At 45.7% G+C, this 23,857-nt stretch overlaps 2 protein-coding genes across 2 annotated transcripts; both read right to left on the reverse strand.

Moving 5' to 3' along the window:
• Positions 1-1,600: 1,600 nt before the first annotated feature.
• On the reverse strand, positions 1,601-4,375 carry LOC132904221 (nascent polypeptide-associated complex subunit alpha, muscle-specific form-like). The gene has a single exon (XM_060954139.1). It carries the CDS (start codon positions 4,373-4,375, stop codon positions 1,601-1,603), a length of 2,775 nt encoding a protein of 924 aa, XP_060810122.1.
• A 14,051-nt stretch (positions 4,376-18,426) lies between these two features.
• Positions 18,427-18,837, reverse strand: LOC132904222 (uncharacterized). The gene has a single exon (XM_060954140.1). It carries the CDS (start codon positions 18,835-18,837, stop codon positions 18,427-18,429), a length of 411 nt encoding a protein of 136 aa, XP_060810123.1.
• Positions 18,838-23,857: the final 5,020 nt, after the last annotated feature.

Here is a 23,857-nt window from a genome sequence, read left to right on the forward strand (position 1 = left end):
GTGGAATGTTCGGGCCGAAACCCGAATTGTTCCTGTCGTGGCTCGACGAAAGGGAGCAGTCGCCGGAGGAACAGGCGCTCGAAGAGCTGCGAGAACTTGCTCAGCAGCGCGATCGGCCGGAATCCGTTGGGTTTTGGCGTTCTTCCATGTAGAAGGAAAGTGACCCGAGCGCAGTATGCCATTGAAGAGGCGCGTGGTCACCGCGATAGCTCGCGGCGGGAGATGGCGCAGCGCCTCATTGGTGATTTGGTCTGCGCCCGGGGCTTTCCTTGGCTTCAACTTCGGCAGCATTCGCTGCACCTCGCCGGGAGAGAAGACCACCGGGTCTTCCGTCGGTTCGAGCGGCTGTGTGAGAAGTTCCCGCACTCGATCGGTGACCCTCCGGTTGTGCTCCTGGTCGGTCACGGGGTTCGGCGTGAACTGGCGCTCCAGGTGGTCCACAAGGATGTCCGCGCGGTCTTTCGCACGAAATCGTGGGAGGCCGTCAGGGCCCAACAGTGGCCTGGTTGGTTGGGGCTCTCGCGAGAGCTGACGGCATAGGCGATGGAGAGAGGGGATACCATCGCCCACAGTCTGCAGGTGATTCTCCCACGATTTGGCTGCGTGCTCGTTCAGGGCGTCTTTGACGTCTTCCACCAGGCGATTGAGACGTGATTTTAGGAGGGGGCATCTCGTCCGCATCCATTGTCTTCGGACTGCGCGCTTCTCCTCCACCAGGTTCTTGAGAGCCGGCGGCAGCGGATCGGGTTTCGCGCCGGCTGCGAGTTCTCTGGTGTTGGAGATAAGGGCTTCCTGGATGCGGCTGGTCATGTCGGAGGCTGCCTCCTCTACGTCTTCGGCCGTTGCAATCGGCCTGGTGGGAAAGTCTATTTGGAGGGCGTCCTGGAATGCCTCCCAATTTGTCTTGCGGCGGCATGTGGTCAGCGAGACCCTGACCGGGGCACTGTCAACTAGGACGAGGACGGGCCGGTGGTCTGACGGCAGATCGGGGAGCACCGTCTGTTGTGGCGGTGCTGGGAGTCCTTTGTAGACCAGCACGTCGAGGACATCGCAGCCGCCCTGAGTGTCATAATGGGTGGGCTCTTCTGGACCTGCGATGTCGTAACGGTGGTCTATGGCGTCCTGCAGGAGACGTCGTCCTTCTGCGGTGTCCCTGGAGGAGTTCCAGTACGTGTGTTTGGTGTTGAGGTCACCGGCCACGATGGTTGGAGACTCCGACCTCAGCAGCTTCCTAAGCTCCGCCGGGTTGACCTTGGAGTTGGGCGGGGCGTAGGTGGCAAATAGTCGGAGCTCTAGGCCGGCGACGCAGACCAGCACTCCTAGCGCGTAGAGGGACTGGAACTCCTCGACGGGGATGAGCTGGTGGACGACGCTCCTTTTCACCAGCACCGCCAGTCCCCGATAAGCGGCTCCAGTGGTGGGTGTCGTCTCGTCCTTTCTGTAGGTGAAGTACCCCGGTACAGAGAAGTGGTCGCTCCTGCTGAGATGGGTCTCGCTGACCAGCATGACGTCGACTTTTTGCTCGCGAAGGAAGTGGGCCACCAGTCTTTTCTTCCTCGCGAGCGTTGAGGCATTCCAGTGAACGATCCTTAGAGGGGCACTAAATTTGAGGCCGTGCTTGCAACCCTCTAAGGATCTCCGCCATCTGCTGCATTTGCTGGCCCAGGAGGAGCAGCATGGCGTTGGTGTCCGGGATGTTTGGGCCGGGCGCTGGAGCTGGTGCGGGCTGCACCCGCTCTGGGCCGTCAATTGGTGGAGGTCGTGGGGGGGCTTCGGGCTTCCCCGGTGGTTGTGAGTCCGTGGCCGACTTCTTCGCGCCTCTCTTCCTCTTCTTTTTCTTCCCGCTAGGGAGGGCGGCTCCTCTCTCGGCGGGCGGGTTCGCGGGAGCCATCAAAGTGGCGGGCGCCGACTCCTCCACCATCGGCGCTGGCACCACCGCTGGCGTCGTGCGGGCGATTGTACCGGCCCGCTTGTTTCGCGCCTCCTTCCTGAACACCGGGCACGCGGCGTTGTTTGCGGGGTGCGGGCCCCCGCAGTTGGCGCAGGTGGCCGGCACTTCCAGGGGGCGCGGGCAGTCGCTGGCGGCGTGCGGCTCCCCGCAGCGCACGCACGCTTGAGGGCGGTGGCAATTATGGGAGCTGTGCCGGAACAACTGGCAGCGGTGGCATTGCGAGGGGCCCTTCTTTCCCCTCCACGCCTCGATCCTGACGCCCGGCATCAGGAGGAGCTCGTCTATTTGGTAGACCTCCTGAAAACCCGAGGTCTTCTTCAGGAGGCCGTAGAAAATACACCCGGGGCGCCCTCCCCGGGCTCGGATGTTCTTCACGTATTCAACTTCGAAGCCCTTCTCCGTGAGGGCTTCTTTTACGGCTTCCTCGGGGGTCTCAAGGGGGAGGCCTCTTATTGCCACCTTGAGGCTCCTCTCCGCCAGCAAGGAGTAGGAGAACCATGAGATGCGGGTATCTTTTTGCGCCACGTCATCTAGGTACCTTTGGATGGTACGATATTCGGAGTCGTCCCTCGGCGAGAATCTAACGCCAGCGCCGAAGGGGCGGGCTGAGGGCGGGTGTCCCAGTTTTGCGGTGAGCTCCCTGAAGTGCACCATCCAGTCAGGGAGCTTCTCCACTACAATGGGCGGATATTTTGTGCGTGGGGCCTGCGAGGGGGGCGCGGTTGAACCGGCGCCGCTGTTCTTTGGCGGGGCGGCAGCGGGTGCTAGAGCGGCGGTGCTGAGTGTGGCAGTGGCGGCGGACGTACTGGGCGCGCTTGCACTAGCAGCAGCGTAGGTGCGTCCCCAAGCGGAGGGAGCCGCAGGCGGCGCGGTGCGCAGAGCGGCCGGCGGCGCGGTGAGCGGAGCGGTCGGCGGTGCGGTGCGCGCGGCGGTCGGCTGCGCGGTACGCGGCGCGGTGAGCGGCGCGGTGAGCGGCGCGGTGAGCGGTGCGGCGAGCGGCGCGGTGAGCGGCGCGGTGGGCGGCATGGTCGGCGGTGCGGCACGCGTGGCGGCCTGCAGTGCGGTGAGCGGCGCGGACGGCGGCGCGGTCAGCGGAGCGGCGAGCGGCGCGGTGTGCGGCGCCGTGAGCTGCGCGGTGGGCGGCATGGTCGGCGGTGCGGCGCGCGTGGCGGCCTGCCGTGCGGTGAGCGGCGCGGACAGCGGCGCGGTCAGCGGCGCGGCGAGCGGCGCGGTGTGCGGCGCCGTGAGCGGCGCGGTGGACGGCATGGTCGGCGGTGCGGCGCGTTTGGCGGCCTGCAATGCGGTGAGCGGCGCGGGCGGCGGCGCGGACGACGGCGCGGCGCGCGTGGCGGCCGGCGGCGCGGCGAACGGCGCGGTGTGCGGCGCGTTGAGCGGAGCGGCCGGCGGCGCGGTATGCGGCGCGGAGGCGGCCAGTTGCGGCGGAGCCCACGCGGGAGCTGCCAGCAACGGCGCGGGGGCGGGGGAGCGGTTCAATCGCGGATCGCGACTTCGCTGAGGCAGCGGTATACCCGAGCGGGGGGGGGCGACCGGCGGTGTTGAGTCGCCCGCAGACGACCGCGGGGGTGCTTCGCGGGGGCTCGACGGCACGAGTGCCGGAGCCCGTCGATCTTCTGTTGTCGCATCCGGGGGGTGCGAGGGGTGCGGGGGGCTTGGGGTCCAGGAGTGTGCCCTCTTCTTTGGACGCTTGGCGTTGGGCGTCTCGCATTCGGGCCCTTCCTCTCGTTGCCGTTGGCGCGGCGCTCGAAGTGAGGGGAGGGGGGCGGGTGTGGGGGGCATGGCCAGTCCCACCGACACCCGTCCCGCACTGGCTTGCTGTAGAATTCCAACGTCAATATCGTCGGGACGGCTTCCTGCTTCCTCGGCGTCTCGCAGCCGGAAGAAGAGCGCCATCCAGCTTTGGGCCGCCGCGCTAAGGAGGCCGCATTTGATAATGCTGTGGAGCGTGATATAATCACGCTCCACACCTGCCTTAGGCGACAGCTCGTCGCCGCGGGGGCGCCGCCTCATCCCGAGCATGCTTTCCGCCCAGAAAGCTAGGGCGTGGTCGTCGGTTTTCTCCTCGTCCGGAGTCCGGTAACTCTCTTCCGGTGAGTCGGGGCGACTGGTTGTTGCCTCGAAGGTAGCGGCGGGGTGAGGTGAGGGGCGGCGGGAGCGCGCACCCTCCTCCGTAGATTTTTGGGGCTCCATTTCGGAGCCCAAAGACGCGCGGGCGGGGAGTTGCCGTGCGCAGCCCGTCGGGCCGCGGGGCGAGCAGCCCCCCTCCCCCCTTCCCCGGTGAGACCCGCTGGTGGGAGGCCGGGTAGTGGGGGAACGGGAAAACTCGCCTTCGCGGTCCGGGATTTCCTTGATTTGCGCGCGACTATCCCCGCCTACGCCTTTATGTTGGCGCAGGGGACTTGTCATCCGTACTTTAAAACAAAGTAGGATGACACAGCACTAATTCGCAAATTTCACTTTTGGCGGGCTCGTACGCAGATGAAGTTGTTCACTCGACGGCAGCTGGCACGATCCAAAAAACCACCGATCGCTGTGGCAAGCACCACTCCTATTTATAAGAAAGTAGTGGGGCGTGCCAATGCGACCACGTGTAACAATTGCAGATCTTTTATTTGAAAAACACAGAATTAAATGTCCTATAAATTGTTACTATAATTTATAAAACATTATTGACTATATGTTTAATAACAGCAAATAAGTTATTACATAATTTCCATTAAACAAAGTACAATTTTGTTAAGAAATAATCTCTGAAATATTAAAGCTAAAAGTCATAATAAAGCCAAAATTAATATGACATCTGATAACTACTATTAAAATTTGTTTTGTTATATTTATGTAACTTTACAATTGTTAACATTATTATTTACAATTCAGTGTTTATATAGTTATACTTATACTTATATAACCTTACCAAATCTTTTATTTATTTTACACATGTATCTGGTTTACTTTATGTACGTCGACTGGTTTAAATTTAGTAGTACGGTGAGTAGTATTGTTATATTTTTCTACAACGGAATTTAAATTTGGTACTAACCATTTATAACAACCATACAAACTAAACATTTTGTAAAGATTACATTTTATTGTACGAATAACTCTTTCCACAATAGAAGCTTTTTTGGTGGGGTAGATGGAATAATGATTAATGTCATATTTCTTACACAATTTATTAAAATCAGTTTGTAAATATAAAGGTTTTCGTTTTGAACGAGATAAAATTTCAAACATTGCTTTTGTCACACATTTTTTTTATTTTGATTTTATAGGATATGTCCACACATATTTTGTAAAAGTATCTATTACAACTAAAACATATTTATATCCTTTGTTAAAATAAGAATCAGCATGCTAAGTCGTCTATTCCTTTTAAAATTGTAAATCGACGAGGAAAATTTCTTTTTGCTGCTTTATGAATTTCATCCACTGTTTTTTTTGCTCACTGTGTTGGTTCAATTTAAGTTCAATCAAATTATCTATTTCTTGTTTTGTATAAAACGATTTTGTCTGATGTAGACGAACGGTCTGATGTAGCTTTTTCCAATTTTTTTAAATATACTTGTATATTATCATTAACCACTCTTATTTCTTTTCTTAACTCTTGTAGTATATTATCGACGTATGCTTTGTTCACTGCTTCATCGGCTTCATTTGGAGATGAAAGACCTTTTAATTTAGATGTTTTCAAATCATAGTGTCCAGCATCAGTTTTCACCAATGTATCGTTTAAAGTGTCGATAAATTCCAATAATCGCAAACGTTTATGGACGTGATGACCGAACTTATCTACATTCATTGCTGTCTAGATGATTAGAGATCTCGAATAATACTGCTCATTTTCTGTGGCGATAGCTGTTTATGTTCTATATATTATGTTATATATTTGACCACAAATCAACTGAACTAATGGTATCCTATTTGACTGATAGGCTTCAAACTTTTTTTTTCTTTTTTTTTTCGGTTCTACCGCCACTTGCAAACAGTTGAACTTGTGATAAGCTCTTGTTTATAAATAAGTTTTGAAGTACTTTATTGACATTTTTGCATCAGTGACAGTAAATGTTTGTTTTCGTTGTATAGAACTTTGTCTTAAATATATATACTGTGTCGAACATTGTGAATTCTGTGAACTTAAGTGACTATGTGGCCGCTTGGGTTATGACTTATTTGTGAGATAGTGCCCAGTGAACTTATCCCGTGTTGTGCGTATCACAGCGGTCTAAAATAATACTGTGATAATTTAATATATTCGAACATTTTATGTAGTTGTTTTAATTTAAAATTCTTAAATCGTTAGATAAAGACACTAGTGATATCTGTTGATCTAATGTCGTTTTAACTTATTGACTTTTCCTTTGACTTTGTTTATTTGTGTGAGTGTTGTGCCTGCAGTTTTATAGATGGCGCTGTAAATAAATATACGCCTTTCACCCGCTACCTTTTTTTTGAATTCTGGTGGCAAATAATACATCATTCTTTATTTATTTTTGTACGTTTTACATTACGCCACAGTTGATTGCAGACAATAAGTGAAGTGTGCATTTTTCTTGGGAATTTTATGAAAAGATTTTAATCATGCGACCGTGGCGACATCTACTCAGATATTAATTGCACTCAATACACACTTTTGAACTGCTTAATGATCAGATTTTCTCATTTTGGAGCACTCCTGCGCCAACAGATGGCGTTTTAAATAATATTTATCTTTTGTGTTGATGACAAGAAATCATCATATCTTATTTTTTTCAATATATCTTTTTTATTTTTCTTTACCACAATGGTTTGCTCAGCTTGTTTAAATCCCATAAACAACAACGTCGATGGTTTTTTGAAATGCTCTGGCTGTAAACAAACGTTTCACAATGATTGCCTGGGAATAAAGAATGAACTATTCCTTACACTTACTCCTGAATTTAAGTCATCCTGGACATGTCCTGCGTGCAGAAATGTTACACGTCGAGCTAAAAGCAATGTTGATACACCAGTCCGGCGTACACAGGTGCCTATCGCTGCCGATGAGTCTATGAATATGTCTTATGACTTCTCTGTTCACGTTCCTGCTAACACTTCTACATCCACATGTGGCTCTGGTGTACTTCCTGCGTTGCATCAACTTACTCAACAGGCTGATAATGAGGTAGTCACAATGGACAAAATTAGCTCCCTCCTGGATATTAAATTGAAGGACTCGTTGTCTTCTTTCATGGACAGTTTTCGTTGTGCCATTCAGGAGGATGTTAGAAAATTGGTTCGTTCTGAAGTACAATCCTTGGCGCAGGAACTAAAGAATGATGTTAGCTCATCCACTGATTTTCTTTGCTCCGAGCAAGCGACTTTAAAAACTGAGATAGTTGAGAAGGAGAAAAGAATACAGGGGCTGGAGTCTGAGTGTGCTAGATTGCAAGGGGACGTTGATAAATTGGACAGCAGGTTGAAAACCTTTGAGAAATCTTCTCGTAACCTCAATATTGAGATTCAAGCCGTCCCAGAATCTAAGAATGAGAATGTTATGATGTTGTTTAATCAACTTTGTGACGTAGTAAGTGTTACTTTGGATGACAGCAGCATCCAGGCTTGTCGTCGTGTCGCAAAAATGGACAGAAAGTCAAACCGTCCCAGAAATATTCTGGTTACCCTGACAACGCCGCGTTTAAGGGATTCACTGCTGTCTGCAGTTCATAGATATAATAAGGGTCATCCAAAAGATTTACTCAATTCCACCCATCTTGGAATTTCTGGCGACTCGCAAAGAGTCTACGTCACAGAACACTTGTCTCCTGATTGCAAATTGTTACATGCTGCTACCAGAAAGTTTTCTAAAGAATTTTCTTTAGAAAACTTTCTGGTAGCAGCATGTAACAATTTGCAATTCTTCACAAGTATAAAGTGATAAATTTAAAAATAACAGTTACAATTTTTCAAGTGTATTCAAACCCTTAATTAAAACACTATTAGCACTATCGTCTTTTCTTATATATATACGCCCGTACTTCACCCATACATATTTATATTCATTTGAATTCATTAATATTCATTTGAATATAAATATGTATGGGTGAAGTACGGGCGTATATATATAAGAAAAGACGATAGTGCTAATAGTGTTTTAATTAAGGGTTTGAATACACTTGAAAAATTGTAACTGTTATTTTTAAATTTATCACTTTATACTTGTGAAGAATTTAATTTTTATAGTATATTTACATATTTTTTTTTTTTAATTTTCTTTTCTTTTAAAATTTTTCTCATAATGCTTTTGTTTTATCAAAATGTCAACAGGATTCGTAGCAAGCTTACTGAATTGTATTTAAATGTACTTAATAGTAATTATGATCTTATTTGTCTGACGGAAACCAATCTAAATTCTGATTTTCATGATGCTGAAGTCTTTGATGACCGATACACATTTTTCGTAGAGATCGCGACAGCTCTGATATAAATAAAATTGAAGGCGGTGGTATTGCCATTGCTATAAAAAAGGGTCTGAGAGTCATTCGTCAGACATCTTGGGAATCTAATGTAGAAGATCTGTGGTTTACTATCATACCTAACTGTAGGAATGGAACAATTTTGAACGTTTGTGTTTGTTACTTGCCTCCGGATCTCCCGCAGGACATGCTAAAATCATTTTATACCAATTTTCAGAAAATTATCTTGCAGACTGGCGAGGACAATGAGTTTCTTTGTGTTGGTGATTTCAACGTTCCCAGTCTGGATTGGACTAGAGTCCCAAATTCAGCCCAACTTACTTATAGTCATCCTTCTGATAGTAAGGCCATTTTGCTGACAGACACTTTGTCTGTCTGTAGTTTGCATCAATTCAACCATTTACCTAACAAAAATAATCGTCTTCTGGACTTGGTATTGAGCACCCTGGACTATGTTCGGGTCAGTGGTGATGATGTTCTTAGCCGCCTTGATGGACATCACCCTGCTTTATTAGTTGATGTTAATGTCGATTATAACGCCGACAATACTAAATTGATTAACACCTCTAAGATGAAGCGCTTGAATTATCACAAGAGTAATTACACCCTTATCAAATCTGAACTAGCTGCCATTGACTGGCAGGATGTTTTATCTTCCGACAACATTGATACAGCTACTCAAGCCTTTTATGACACTCTTAATATAATTATATCCTCTCACACTCCATTTTGTAAATAACATTCGAATAAATTTCCATGTTGGTTTAGTTCTTCAGTAATAAGTTGTATTGATGAGAAATTTAAATATCACAAACGGTATAAGAAACATGGTAATCCTCGAGATTACGATACTTTTTCATTGTTGCGTTATAGAAGCAAAATACTTATAAAAGAATGTTATGATAGGTTTCTTTCAACTGTTGAGGATTCTTTGGCATCAAATGTTAAAGCTTTTTGGAGGTATGTGGGCAGTAAAAAGGGGGGTAACTCTATACCTGTTAACATGCGATTTGGTGATGATTCAGCCACCGATGCAGCGGATGTCTGTGAACTCTTTTCAAGGTATTTCGGCTCAGTCTATGAATCTCATGAAACTACCGGATCTTCTTTGGGTAATGTAGAGAGTAAGTATAATGACACTTTGAGTTATTTTACAATTGATTTAAATGATGTCCTGCAAAAAATTAGACAATTGGATTCTAGCAAGGGCCCTGGTCCGGATGGCATATCACCTGGATTCATCAAAAATTGTAGCAATGAGTTATCCCTACCGCTTTATATATTGTTTAATAGATCTTTACAGGCGGGCCATTTTCCCACTAAATGGAAGTTGGCACATATAGTTCCTATTTACAAGTCGGGTGATAGATCTCGTTGTGAAAGTTATAGGCCTATAAGTATATTATCGTGCTTTGCTAAGCTCTTTGAATCCTTGGTTCTTGATGTTTTATACTCCCATTTCAAGCCTATCATATCAGCTAGTCAACATGGCTTTGTTCCAAATAAATCCACCACAAGTAATTTATTGGAATATAAAAATTGCTTGTGTCATGCCTTTGCTGAGCGTCTTCAAGTTGATTCTGTATATACAGACTTCGCAAAGGCTTTTGACAAGGTGTGTCACTCTGTCCTCTTTTCAAAATTGGTAGCGTATGGAATTCATGGCAATTTGCTACAGTGGCTTAAATCCTATCTCTCTATGAGGAGTCAACTCGTTGCTATTAAGGGTCATTTATCTGGAACTGTTTTTGTAAAATCTGGAGTTTCCCAAGGGTCTCACTTGGGCCCTTTGTTATTTATTATTTTCATAAATGACCTTGTAAAACGAATTTCAAGCCCTTGCCTATTATATGCTGATGATCTTAAGATTTTTACCACCATACAATCGAATGATGATGCAATTAGACTTCAAAATGATTTGAATGTACTTAGTAATTGGTGTGAGCAAAATTTAATGTACGATCGCGTTCATATCTGCAGTCATAGTTTTAAAATTCTTACGGGTTAAAATAGCGTGCACTGTGGTTCCACTAGATACACACACACATGCATATTTAAAAGAATAAATATTCCTTCAAATGAATACGGTCTTTAATACCAATGATTACTAAGTAAAAGAGTTTATTATTCTATGGCATATAACATAACAAAACAGAAAGAGACGGTAATCAACGATGGCCGAACTGGGCCCGATAATTGTCGATCGAAATATCGTCGTCTCTCATTATTTGCATAAGATTTGCCTATAGAGGGAAGCCTGCGACTGCCAGACTTATGTCATTTTAATAAGGTTGAAAGTTTTTCTGCACACGACCCTAACATTAGGTTGTGGTTCCTTTGAAAGTTATTGGGTAGCAATTTTATTACTTCGTGTGAGCAAGTGAGATCTAAGATATATTAGATAAACTCGCTTGCTCACACTCGCTTGTTCTAGTTACTAGCGTTACTTGGATTCCGAAGTTATTCAAGGATTTTTTTGTCTATTTTAGTGTTACTGACAATTTTTAATGTTTCAAGGTGCCATTTGAACTAAGTAACTGACTAACTAACTAACTGATATCTAAGAATTACAATACCCGTGTTTTCAAACACGGAAATCAGCAAGAAATATTAAACAAGAGGGAGCAAAATAAAACATTCAATAATTAAAATTAGTAAATTTTATTGAAACAGTTTACCTATAGTTTTATTTACATATTGATGATTATATAAAGCTATACATATATAATATATTACACTAATTGTATCATCCACTTATCTCCTGTTATTAAGGTTACAGCTTAATTATTCGTTTTCATAAAGAAAAGATATTGAAGCTGTCCTTAAAATACTATCTAAGTAATTAGTACTTTTAATATAAATTGGCAGAACCTTTCACGCACTATATGGACTCGATGCACAGGGCAGTTGTCTTGCACAAATGATATTGTTGGCATATCATCAATCGGATAAATACACCGCACAGTTGGTAACATGGTTTCTTGCAGCACTTGCACATAATGAGCAGCTGTAGCGCGTGTTGCTATCCACACCTGTTCCCCAGGTCCAGCAGCACTCATCCAGCCTCACATATTTACAGAGATGTGTCCAGACCCCATATTTGGCACAATATTTTTTTCTTCATACCGAGTTGCATTTCTTCACTATAAATAAATGAAGTCTACCGTGTTGTGATGACATAAAATAAACGAACTTTTCGTCCGTAAATATCGCTTTTTTCCAGTCAAAATCCAAATACTGTCGAGCAAATTCTAAACGTTTTTGCTTATTTATTACTGATAAATACTGGCTTTCTTGCTGGCTTTCCGTGGTGTAGTCCCTCACGGTGCAAACACAAAACAGTAACGACTGATGTGTCGAACTGTTCCGCAAATATTCTGGTCGGTATGAAGCCATTATTTTCGTACTGTTCCACCATGGATCTCCGCTGTGTGGCGTGTCGCTGTGTTGATTAGCGGACGACTTTTTTTTCACTACCCTCTTCTTGATGGCGGGTTACCCAACTTGTTGTTTATTGTGTTATTTGTGTGAATGTGTGAGTGATAGCAGCGGTGCAAGCTATAAAGTTTTGCGAACTATGACTGCAATTATGAACGCGACCGTACCTTAATGTTGGGAAATGTTTTGTTATTACATTTACATGGAAATTTCACACGATTGACTATAATTACAGTCTTAACGGTCATGTTCTGAATCGTAAAACTGTCGCTAAGGACCTAGGTATATATTTTGACACCAAGCTGACCTTTCATGCTCAATATGATCACATGATTGATAGAGCAAATAAGTTAGTTGGTTTTATTTCTAGATTGACCCGTGGCTTTAAAAAACATCGTAGTCTTATTTATTTATATTTTACAATGATAAGATCTATTTTGGAATATAACTCAGTTGTCTGGTCGCCTTTTTATGACGTTCATTGTCAGCGAATAGAAAGAGTTCAAAAAAGACTTTTAGCGATAGTTTCTTTTCGGTGTGGTTTGAGCCGCAGGCTGAGATCGTATAAAGACAGGTTGTTTCACTTTAATGTCGCTTCCTTCTGAATAAAGAAGGAAGCGAAGGAAGCGACCTAAAGAATCTCGTCGTAAAATGAGTTCCTTGATTATTCTGCACAAGATAGTGCACTCCAAAATTGACTCTCCACAACTCTTATCACTTTTAAATTTTAACACACGTTTTAGATCCCGTAACCGAAACTTTAATTCTTTCCATCTTAATGTTTATGTAAATAATACGTCATATTACAACCCTCTAGTGAACATGTGTCGCCAATACAATGACATTCTCGCCGGTCGCAGTGACAGTGACTTTGACTTTGACATATTTCGTTTAAATTTGTTCCAGTATCGCAGAGCCGTCAAGCGTGAATTGTCTATGTAGTCTATAGCATAGATTGCTATGGTCTGTAGTCTACAGTTTGTCTTAATTAACACAGTTGTATGTTTCCTTAGACTCAATAGGATATTTTACAACAGGTCAAATCAGATACTTTTACACAGAATATTTATCTATAACGTTATCATATATTGTATCTCTTAACTGTTTGCATTTTTCTTATATGGTCTTCGTATGTACACTGTTTTTGAATTTGTAGTGTAGATCGTAACTTTATAATTTTACTACTATGTTTATTTTTACTACAATTTGTTATGTGTATTTAAATAAATAAAAATAAAAAATAAAAATAAACTGTAGATATTAATGGAGTAAAGTCAAGCGGATCAAGCGTCTCAATGGGTGTTCCTCAGGGCTCAATTTTAGGACCATTCCTCTTCTTGGTATATGTCAATGACCTGCCTTTTATGGTGGAAAAACAGGCGGGTATAGTGCTGTTTGCCGATGACACTTCTTTAATATTTAAATTAGATCGCCATAGCGAAAATGTAAGTTCGGTTAATAATATACTGTCGGCCATATCTATCTGGTTCTCAACCAACAATCTTCTTTTAAATGCTAATAAGACCCAATGCATTAAATTTACCCTTCCAAACGTAAGGCAGGCCAATACTGACATAATACTGGAAGGCCAGAAATGAGAATTTGTTGAAAATACAAAGTTTTTAGGAATTATAATTGATGCAAAGCTACAGTGGAGTGCTCATATTTCTAAACTTTCCAATAGACTTAGCTCTGCCGCTTATGCTGTTAGGAGGATCCGACAATTGACAGATGTAGCTACAGCTAGGCTTGTTTATTTCAGCTATTTTCATAGCTTGTTATCTTATAGTTTACTTTTATGGGGTAGCGCGGCTGATATACAAACTATTTTTATAATTTACAAAAGGGCCGTTCGCGCAATTTACGGCTTAGGACCAAGATACTCGTTAAGACAACTCTTTAAGAAAATAAACATACCTACAGTAGCGTCCCAGTACATTTTTGACCTTATAATGTATGTTAGGAAAAATACCTCTTTTTTTCAAAAAGTTAGTGCCACAACTGATAGAAATTTACGTAATAAACATAAATTAGTCATGCCGTTTCATAGGCTTAGCAAAGTCAGTAAATCATTTATGGGGAACTGTATACGATTTTATAATAGGTTGCCGGAGTCGTTCTTGATATGCCCAACCGAAAATTCAAAGAGTATTAAAGAAAGTACTTTGTGAGAAGGCTTATTATAGGACTGATGATTACCCTAATGATAAAAATATCTGGCTCGAGCTTGGCACAGGAACCTCGTAATTAATTGTAGTTTGATTTGAACTTAAATCAAAATTCAGTACACTCTGTACATAAATCTTTTTAAAATTGGCAATTCATAATATATATATATATATTTTTCTTTTTTCAATATTCAATCTCATATATAAATCTGAACAATTTATTCTCTCGTCCACATTCTATTCTAAGTTTAATTAATATTGTAAAGTTGACGTTGTTGAAGAAAATGCTGCAGTGCAGTTTGTTACCGCTTCTTCTGCACTGACGCCTTGGAAGCGGCAGTAAACTTAGTTTTTAAGTAATTTATTTGACGTCAACCAATGTTGTTAAACCATACGTTTTGACAATTATTGAGCGATATATAGTATCCTATAATAATGAATAAAAATTTTGAATTTGAATTTGAATATATTTATAATTCCAGTTTCTCGTAATTCTTCTATGACTGCAATAATATCATTATCAACACCACTATTGCCAGCCGCTCGTGATCCTAACAACAATTTTAATCGTTCTACCAGTTCGTTGGGATCATCCCAATAAACATAATCAGTATATTTTTTTGCGTTTTTCAGAAGTGGAATATCTTTTCCTTGAGGGAGACTTTCTACACTTGAAGTCATATTTTTTGAGAATTTAAATAAAGGCTTAATGACATTAATGTATTTAAAACCTTTGTTACTGTTTATAGGTTTAGATGACTCATAATTACGTCGATGTGCATTAGTATCAATTAGTAACAATTTATAATTTTGCAAGTCCTCCTCTCTGACATTTTTCTAGATCAGGTTTCCTTTTAAATAGTAACTCTCTTAAACCATCTGTTTTCTTTAAAATTCGAGTTCCTATTTTCAGAATGTTATCATTATCGAAAACACGAATATTGCCAAGCATTAGTTTTCCCCGCTCATGTCTTACTCCAAAAGGTATAGCATCCATTACTTCTGATGATGTAGACCACGACAAAGTTTGACGATTATCTGGAGAAGACACAATAGATTTGAACGAACCTTCACTGACATTATGATCTTCAGAAGGTGTGGAAATTAAAGTTTTGTTGTAATTATTAGGAAAGTCGCTTTCAGAAACAGTGTCATTCGATTCTTCATTGGATGAATAAGACGATGTACTTTCATTTTTACATTTTTTCCCAACAGAGGTGATGTAATTATTTTCATTCTCAACCCACTTTTCATTATTTTTATTGGCTATCAAATTAAGCGGATCAACAATAGGTTTGAAAATTTTCTCCAGTGCCATATTATTTACGTTTTTTGTATCGTTAATCATCCCCACTATTTGTTTTTTAAATGTTTTTTCCATTTTACTGCTTGATATTGTGTTCAGTCGCAGATCACACTTTAAAGTGACCCTTCATTATCACTACATTGTATTAAGTATGTTAATCTAGAACTATAAAAGTGTCAAATGCTGACCTATAACATCCTTTGTTTTTATCACAATCCTTATTAATAACAAGATAACTAAAAGGCTTTTTCCAAACTTTTGAACACATTTCACGAAATTGATTCCATGACATATCAGACCCAACATGCTCATCATAAACATGTTTCAAATTAATGTCATCTTGTTTAAATAATACAATCAAATTGGAATTGTCTCTCACTAGTTGTTTAGGTATTTTTGTATATGTTTGATTAATATAAAAACAATCAATTTTCTTATGTCGACCCATAGCAAAATAATCTCTAATGCTGTTCTGATTTTCGCAAGCTACATCATCAAATATTAAAATTGAATCAGGTAGCGCTTCGTGAGGACTCAAAATTTCACAATTGTGATTGTATTTATGAAAGGTTGTACCAGAAACCATGTTCATAACTTCCTCTAAAAATAAGTATTTTGCTTGATATAAAGATTTTGAATAAACATATAAGTTACAAAATCGCGGACCATCTGTATATAAGAATAAACTTATTACTAATTTGGTTTTTCCACAATTTGATGGACCACAAACGATACAACGTATTGTGTTCGGCAGAAGGTTTCCGTGTCGTTTTGGTCCTTGTGATGAAGCAGGACAAATACAATCAAATTTTAGTGAGTCTTTTTGTTTCACAAATTTCATTCCAAATTATTAGCATGTGCTTAAACTCGTCTGCAGTACTCAACGAATTTGAGCGAAATGAATTTAGGTTTAACGAATAAACACGTTTTATAATTTGACATGTAAAATCTTGTTGGTAGAACAGGAATCAGGAAAGTACAACAAAATAATGTTTGATGGTTAGAATGAATCATGTGTAAAAAGTGTGTTCGGTGTGTGATCTTTCCACGAGCTCGCGGGTGATTCTTATCAATTTTATAATGGAGTCAGGTAAGTGCATTCGACTAATGTTTTGTGGTTAGAATGAATTGAATTTTGTTTATTGGGAATTCTGGGACACAAAAGTGTCCCAGAATTCTCAATAAACATCTACTCCCAACCATTAAAATCCGTTCAGTAGTTTTTTAATTATTAATTTTTTTCATATTTTAAATACCTACCGAGGTTAACTTATACCTCGCACCCATATATCGGCATCCCATCTCTTGTGTACCCATACCCACTTGTGATACCTTGATCTCTTCGTCTTGACGCCGCCATCGATTCTGCATACCAGCCGTCTCCATCCACTCGAATTTTTCATACTATTTTGTAATTTTCCTTCTTTAACGGTTTTTCTGTAATTCAAACATTTTCAGATATTCCCATCTGAATTCCTACAATAAATCATTAATATCCGAACCATACGTTGGTGTCTCCCTCGAATTCAAATTCCCTCCAGGCATAGATGTTATACAGTCGTTCACATTAGCCGATAAAGATTTAATAATAATGATGTGCCTTAAAATAGAATTCTTAACTATAAACTTGCTGTACAGTTCCGAAGATGCATCATAATATTTCATAAATAACATAGTCTCAGATTTTAGCAGATAAATGGCATTAATTTAACATATTTCACACCTGGTCATACACATATGTCCTGGTAAAGGGTCAGGTCAAAAGTACCCGAAACCGCCGAGCTTGTATGAAGAGAGTTATGAATGTGGACGAAGCGAAAGAAGTATGATGAGATCGTGGCAAGTGGAAAGAGGTAGTCTCTGCCTACCCCTCCGGGAAAGAGGCGTGATTTTATGTATGTATGTATGTATGTATGTATTTCACACCACGCAATAGCAAAGATTCTTCGCCTCCACTAGTGTCGCGCACAAGGCGGCCTCTTCGGACTCGTCCCTGCGCCTTCTCCTCCGGTATCGGGCGTACTGGCGTCTAGCCCTGAAACAGGCTTCTCGCAGACGCGAGAGCTCGGGCGACCACCAGTACACCCACCTTTTGGGCGGACGAGTACTGGCCCGGGGCATCGAGGCGTCGCAGATTTCTGCTAACGCGCCCCGAAACCACTCGGTCTCGTCCTCTACCACCACATTCACCGGCGCACGGGACCAACCTTTTACAATGGCCGCCTCGCGGAGAAACTCCTTGTCGAGGCGCTTCAGCTGCCACCTCGGGCCAGCCTCGTTCGGAGTTCGGCTTGGGCCGCTCGGAGCGACCGAGGACGCGGAGAGATCAAACCGTATGTAACGGTGATCAGAGAGCGTCTCCACGTCCTCCAACACGCTCCAGCCCTCGACACGGCGCGCTAGGTCTGGGCTCGCGAACGTAACGTCCGGTCGCGAGCTACCGTTCCATCGCACGCACGTGGGTGCCGTCCCCCGATTCACTACCGCTAGCCCGTTAGTGATGAGCCACTTCTCGATGCGTGCACCCCGCGCATCTGTTGCGGGGGATCCCCATGCCGTTGATTTGGTATTGAGATCTCCAGCAACCAGCACGGGGAGAGGGTGACTCTTCAGGACCAGCGCCTCGACCTGGGTCAGGAATGACTCGAACTCGTTGAGCGGACGGTTGGGCGAGAAATAGACTCCAACCACAACCAAGTCACCCAGACGAGCCGAGACCACTCCATGACCTCGCACGACACATGCAGGAGGCGAAGAGCTCGCCGAGGACACAATCGCCACCGCGCTGTCTTCGTCCCGCACCCAGTTATCCCGGGGCGGGACAAAGTACGGCTCAGAGACCACCGCCACGTCTATCAACCACTGCGCCATGCTCTGACACAACAGGTCCTGTGCACTAGTGCAGTGGTTGATATTCGCCTGGAGAACTTTGAAGGCCATAATTATTCAGAGGCCCCCGTTTCCATCGCCTCGGCGCTCTGAGCCGCACGAGCAGGCTGCGTCTGGGCCGTAGCCGCGGACGCACCCCGCTTCCCACCTCTCCTTCTTTTTTTGTTTTGGCGCGTGTTAGAGTACGCCTTGCTCCCCACGCGGTGCCCCGTCGACTTGCCGACACTAACTCGGTGCCAACCGGTGACCCTGGGCCACGGCCTCCTCGCGCCAGAAGAACAGCGACGCGAGGGTTTTCGCCTCTAGGTCCCAGGGAATGGAACCGGCCAGCACAGACGCTGCCTCAAAGGAGATCGTGCGATATCCCCTTGCGGCTCTTGTCGCCATCAGCCTCTGTGGCCTCCGCAGGGAAGCGAGGTTTTGGCGAGAGAGCGCATCCGCCCATACGGGGGCCCCGTAAAGGGCTATCGATCGCACGACCCCCATGTACAAGCGCCTGCAGGACGCTTCTGGACCTCCCAGATTCGGCATGAGCCGAGTCAGCGCTCCGGCCGCCGTCGTCACGCGCGGCGCTAATTCCGCGAAGTGGGCGCCGAAGTTCCATCTGCCATCAAGAACGATGCCCAGGTAGCGCATCGATTGCTTGATGGCAATTGAAACACCTCCAACCGTCAGACTGGCGTCTGCAGGCGGCTTCCTCCGAGGGCCATGGAAGCACAGCGCCTAGGATTTGTGGAGAGCCACCTCCAGACCCAGTCGACGGATCCGGCGCACCACTTCAGCGACTCCCGCAGTGGCGAGCAATGACGCCTCCCTATATGTGGCGCCGCGGGCGGTCACGAGTGTGTCGTCCGCGTAGCAGACGACCTCCACCCAGGGCAGAGTGACCGTCCGCAGCACCCAATCGTAACCGATGTTCCACAGGAGCGGTCCTAAGACAGAACCCTGTGGAACACCGCGCGTCATTGAACTCTTCGTCCAACCGTTTCGGTCAGGGAAGATTATCCATCTCTCTGAGAGGTAGTCCTGGATGACCCGACGCAGGTAGGTCGGCACCCCATGGTATCGGAGTGCCTCCACAATGCAAGACCAGGGGAGGGAGTTAAAGGCGTTGGCGATGTCCAAAGACACCGCCACGACCACCTCACCCTGGGCAACGGCATCCTTCGCCAAGGACTTCACCCTCAGCACGGCGTGAATCGTCGACCGCCTCCGGCGGAACCCGTATTGGCGATCCGCCAGGTCCGGCCCGACTCTCTCCAGGTGCTCGACGAGGCGGTCAGCAACGACCCTTTCCAGCAATTTGCCGGCCTCATCGAGCACGACGAGGGGACGGAACCCGGTCGGAGTATCCGCCGGACGTCCCTCCTTCTGCAGTAGGACTAGTCGGCCCACTTTCCACGCCGCGGGAAACCTTCCCTGCTCGAAACAGGCTGTGAACAGCCCCCTCAGCCGTTCCCCCAGAACGTCCAGAGCGAGGACGAGGGCACGACCCGGAACTCCATCAGGACCCGGGGCGACGTTCTTCGCACGCAGCCGTATAACGGCTGCAGCAAACTCATCCCGGGTCACCTCCGGGATCGCCTCCACGCCCTCGCTTCTTTCCGCCAGTGGCGGTGCCATACTGGGGGGCTGAAAGGCCGCTCCCTGCGGGAACAGAGCGGCTACCACCTCACCGAGGAACTGCGGATCCAAGGTCCGCGTCAGGGGGGCCGCATACGTCCGGAGCTTATTCCGGACCAGCCGATATGGACGCCCCCAAGTATCGCGGTCCAAGGTACCCAGCAGCTCCTCGCGTGCTGCCTCCTTGGCGGACGCTATCGCTGTCCTCAGCGATCTCTTCGCCTCCACTAGTGTCGCGCAAAAGGCGGCCTCTTCGGACTCGTCCCTGCGCCTTCTCCTCCGGTATCGGGCGTACTGGCGTCTAGCCCTGAAACAGGCTTCTCGCAGACGCGAGAGCTCGGGCGACCACCAGTACACCCACCTTCTGGGAGGACGAGTACTGGCCCGGGGCATCGAGGCGTCGCAGATTTCTGCTAACGCGCCCCGGAACCACTCGGTCTCGTCCTCTACCACCACATTCACCGGCGCACGGGACCAACCTTTTACAATGGCCGCCTCGCGGAGAAACTCCTTGTCGAGGCGCTTCAGCTGCCACCTCGGGCCAGCCTCGTTCGGAGTTCGGCTTGGGCCGCTCGGAGCGACCGAGGACGCGGAGAGATCAAACCGTATGTAACGGTGATCAGAGAGCGTCTCCACGTCCTCCAACACGCTCCAGCCCTCGACACGGCGCGCTAGGTCTGGGCTCGCGAACGTAACGTCCGGTCGCGAGCTACCGTTCCATCGCACGCACGTGGGTGCCGTCCCCCGATTCACTAGCGCTAGCCCGTTAGTGATGAGCTCCATGCATGACTCCTCGATAAGTGCACCCCGCGCATCTGTTGCGGTTATCAGACATACCCCAACCCTATTTTATGCTAAGGTTGGCGGCCTCGTCGGCCGCAGCCTATCACCATGCGTAGCGCCGCGTGCTTTGTCTATTTTCCTTTAAACGGTTGTCGTTCTGTCTCGAACGACCAATGGCAGAGCTTCCCGCCTTTTTTGTCAGCTGCATGCCCGCTCTCTCGCGCCGAAACTGGGAGTTCGACCGCCGTCCGCTCCGCCATGAGCGATGTTTTCTTGTGTCCTTATAATTTTCTTGTCTAAACGGTAGATTCTGTATTTTATATTTTGTTAGCACTCAAATAAATAATATAACTGCTACAACACCTAAATAAGAGACTTTATGTGTGTGTTCTCTTTATTGACTTTTCATGTGCTTTTGATACACTAGACCATACGCAATTAATATCTAGTCTAAACAATTGTGGTATACATGGACCACTCCTCAAGTGGTGCAGCAGTTACCTTCAAAATAGAAAGTTCCAGGTGAAGATAAATGACATTATTACAAATTACAAAAAAACAGTACAGAAGGCATGGCACAAGGATCCATGTTAGGGCCCCTCCACTTCCTATCTTATGTCAACGAGATACATAAGTATGTCCAGTATAGTACATGCTATCAGTTCGCTGATGACACCTGCCTTGTGGCTGCCGATAAAGTCCCAAATAAAGCACGTGACATGCTACAATCATATTTTAATGCTCTTTTAAAGTGGTGTCACGATGTAGGATTAGTTATCAATGGAGCCCTTTTTGGAGCCCGCTGTCGGGGTTGCACCTCCAATAAGCTTTCTACGCTCACCCATTCCGCCTCGGAGAGTGAGCCAGCCTCTGGCTGCGACGTCAATATTAAGGGACTTGCGTCCCTATGTCGGTTCTTGCCCCCCCCAGATAGAGGACGCGGGGAGGGATTCTCCGACCGCGGCGCGGCCGGTACCCTCCTGGGGTAGTGAAGTCTTAAGAAGCGACATATCATATATTTCCTTTTTTACAAGGGTTCGGTCCCTGAAAGATTGGGCGCTCGAGACGGGGTTCCCCCCCCGCCATTCATCCCCTAGGCACGCCCGACCGTGGGATTGGGGTTATTTTTTATTGAGGTTTTCTTCCTCGCGGCGCTGGCCATGATAGCACAGTACCCTCGGCCCCATCAGTTGGGGTAACGAGTTGCCCGACGCCGGCCGAAACCGGAACGCCGCGCGAAGAGTTGCGCCACATCCGCTCTCGTCTGAAAGCAGACAAGAGGGAGCGGCGCCCGACACGCGAGGGTCTAAATAAATAGACCCCGCCCACCAAAACACTCGCGAAGGCCCCACAGGGGACCCCGCTTTTGCGGGACATTGGCCAACAACAAACAAGACCCCGTCAATCGGGGAGTTATTTGCTGTCGCCCGGGGTGCACCGTCCCGTGTCCCTTGTCAGCCCACCGCTGTCACCGGATTCATTGGAATCAGGCAACAGAAGCAAGGCCTTCAAGAGACAGGGCACTCGAGGAGGTTTCCCGCACTTAGCACCCCAACCTAACCTAACCTAACCTAACCTAACGAGCAGCAGCACGCGCAGCTCCACATCTACACGGATGGGAGCAAGCACGATGGGAAAGTCGGCGCGGCGCTGACCGTATGGGAAGGCGCTGCGGAGACCAGTACCAAGAAACTGAAGCTCGACAACATGTGCACGGTGTATCAGGCCGAACTGTTGGCCCTTTCTGTGGCAACCGAGCGGGCCCTTCGGAGCTCAGCGCTTAGCTGCAATATTTATTGTATTTTATACGTAACGTAACGTAACGTATTGTAATTTGCAGCGAAACATTTAATACGGCGAACCAGCGTTCTTTCTAATACGCGTGACCGCCTGACCGCCTGAGGAGGATGTTTGCAAAAATAAATATGATGCCCAAAATAACTATTCCACGCGGACGAAGTCGCGGGCACAGCTAGTTGCTTATAACGACTATATCTCAAAACCTATTCGTCTGATTTATATACTGTAAATGGCAATTTTAGTCTACATGAAAAGCCGAAAGTAATAAACATATTTATTTGGATAAGGATTAATACTAAATTAAAGAAAATTGGTTTTAAAATAACTTATGTTTATAATGAAAAAATAATCTTAAAAAATGAACATAAAAGTGGTTATTGTAAGTAAACCTTAAGAGATAGATATATGCTCTCGCGGACTTTTTTGTGGCAAAAAATGAGTACTTCACATCTTTAGTACATTGTTTTACTATATCTTTGTTGGTTTGCGCAGCGTTCGCGTGGAAAGCTCGCAGATGGCCGACTCATTCAACTTTCACCTGCATTGTTGACGTTTACCGTAGGAAATCCGGGATAAAATGTAGCCTATAGCCTTCCTCGATAAATAGACTATCTAACAGTAAAAGAATTATTCAAATCGGTTCAGTAGTTTCTGAGATTAGCGCGTTTAAACAAACAAACAAACAAACAAATAAACAAACAAAACGAACTCTTCAGCTTTATAATATTAGTATAGATTTGCTGTCTTGCCCATTGGAGACATCACAAATAAACTGTCACAGCTGGTGACCCGCGAGCAAGCGACGTAGAGCTGTCCGTGTGAGAAGCACTTCGTCCTGAGGTCGACTCCGGCTGCTCCAAGCGTTTGACCTTGCGATTTGTTAATTGTCATCGCGAAACATATAGCCACTGGAAACTGTACACGCCTAAATTGAAATGGAAAGTTGTTGGGAATGAGGGGAGTGGGCGGTATGAAAACAATTTCACCAGCTGCACAACCAGTAAGAATTTTAGCTTCTATAATATTGTTATGAAGCGACACCACTTTAAGGCGAGTCCCATAACAAAGTTTCAGCGGGGTTAAGTTGCGTAGCAACATAATTGGAATGCCTACTTTTAGTACAATTGTATGCGCGGGCAGTCCAGCAGGCTTACTCTCGACTCACAATGCCAATATCCAATGCCAATCTCAATGCAAGAAACGTCATTTGGCACTCTTGAATTTCACACTAGCGCCACATTGGGGCGAAATCGGGCGGATATTGAGTGAACTAATTAATATTTAGATTGTATTCTGGAACTTGAGAATTCGGTACTCTTGAAGCCATTTTGACAGCTCGACATTGCGTTGAACTTGTGTTATTCTTGGATATTTATTGTGAAATCACAATAAGGAAATAGTAACTTTGTGAAAATTGCGTATACATTTTACTTGTAAAAAAGTGCATACA

The sequence above is a fragment of the Amyelois transitella genome, chromosome W (genome assembly GCF_032362555.1).
Source record: "Amyelois transitella isolate CPQ chromosome W, ilAmyTran1.1, whole genome shotgun sequence".
NCBI classification, from domain to species: domain Eukaryota; kingdom Metazoa; phylum Arthropoda; class Insecta; order Lepidoptera; family Pyralidae; genus Amyelois; species Amyelois transitella.

What these genes read in the sequence shown, in the direction of transcription:
- LOC132904221 (XM_060954139.1), bottom strand. Translation starts at nt 4,375, where the DNA reads ATGACAAGTCCCCTGCGCCAACATAAAGGCGTAGGCGGGGATAGTCGC.
- LOC132904222 (XM_060954140.1), bottom strand. Translation starts at nt 18,837, where the DNA reads ATGCGCTACCTGGGCATCGTTCTTGATGGCAGATGGAACTTCGGCGCC.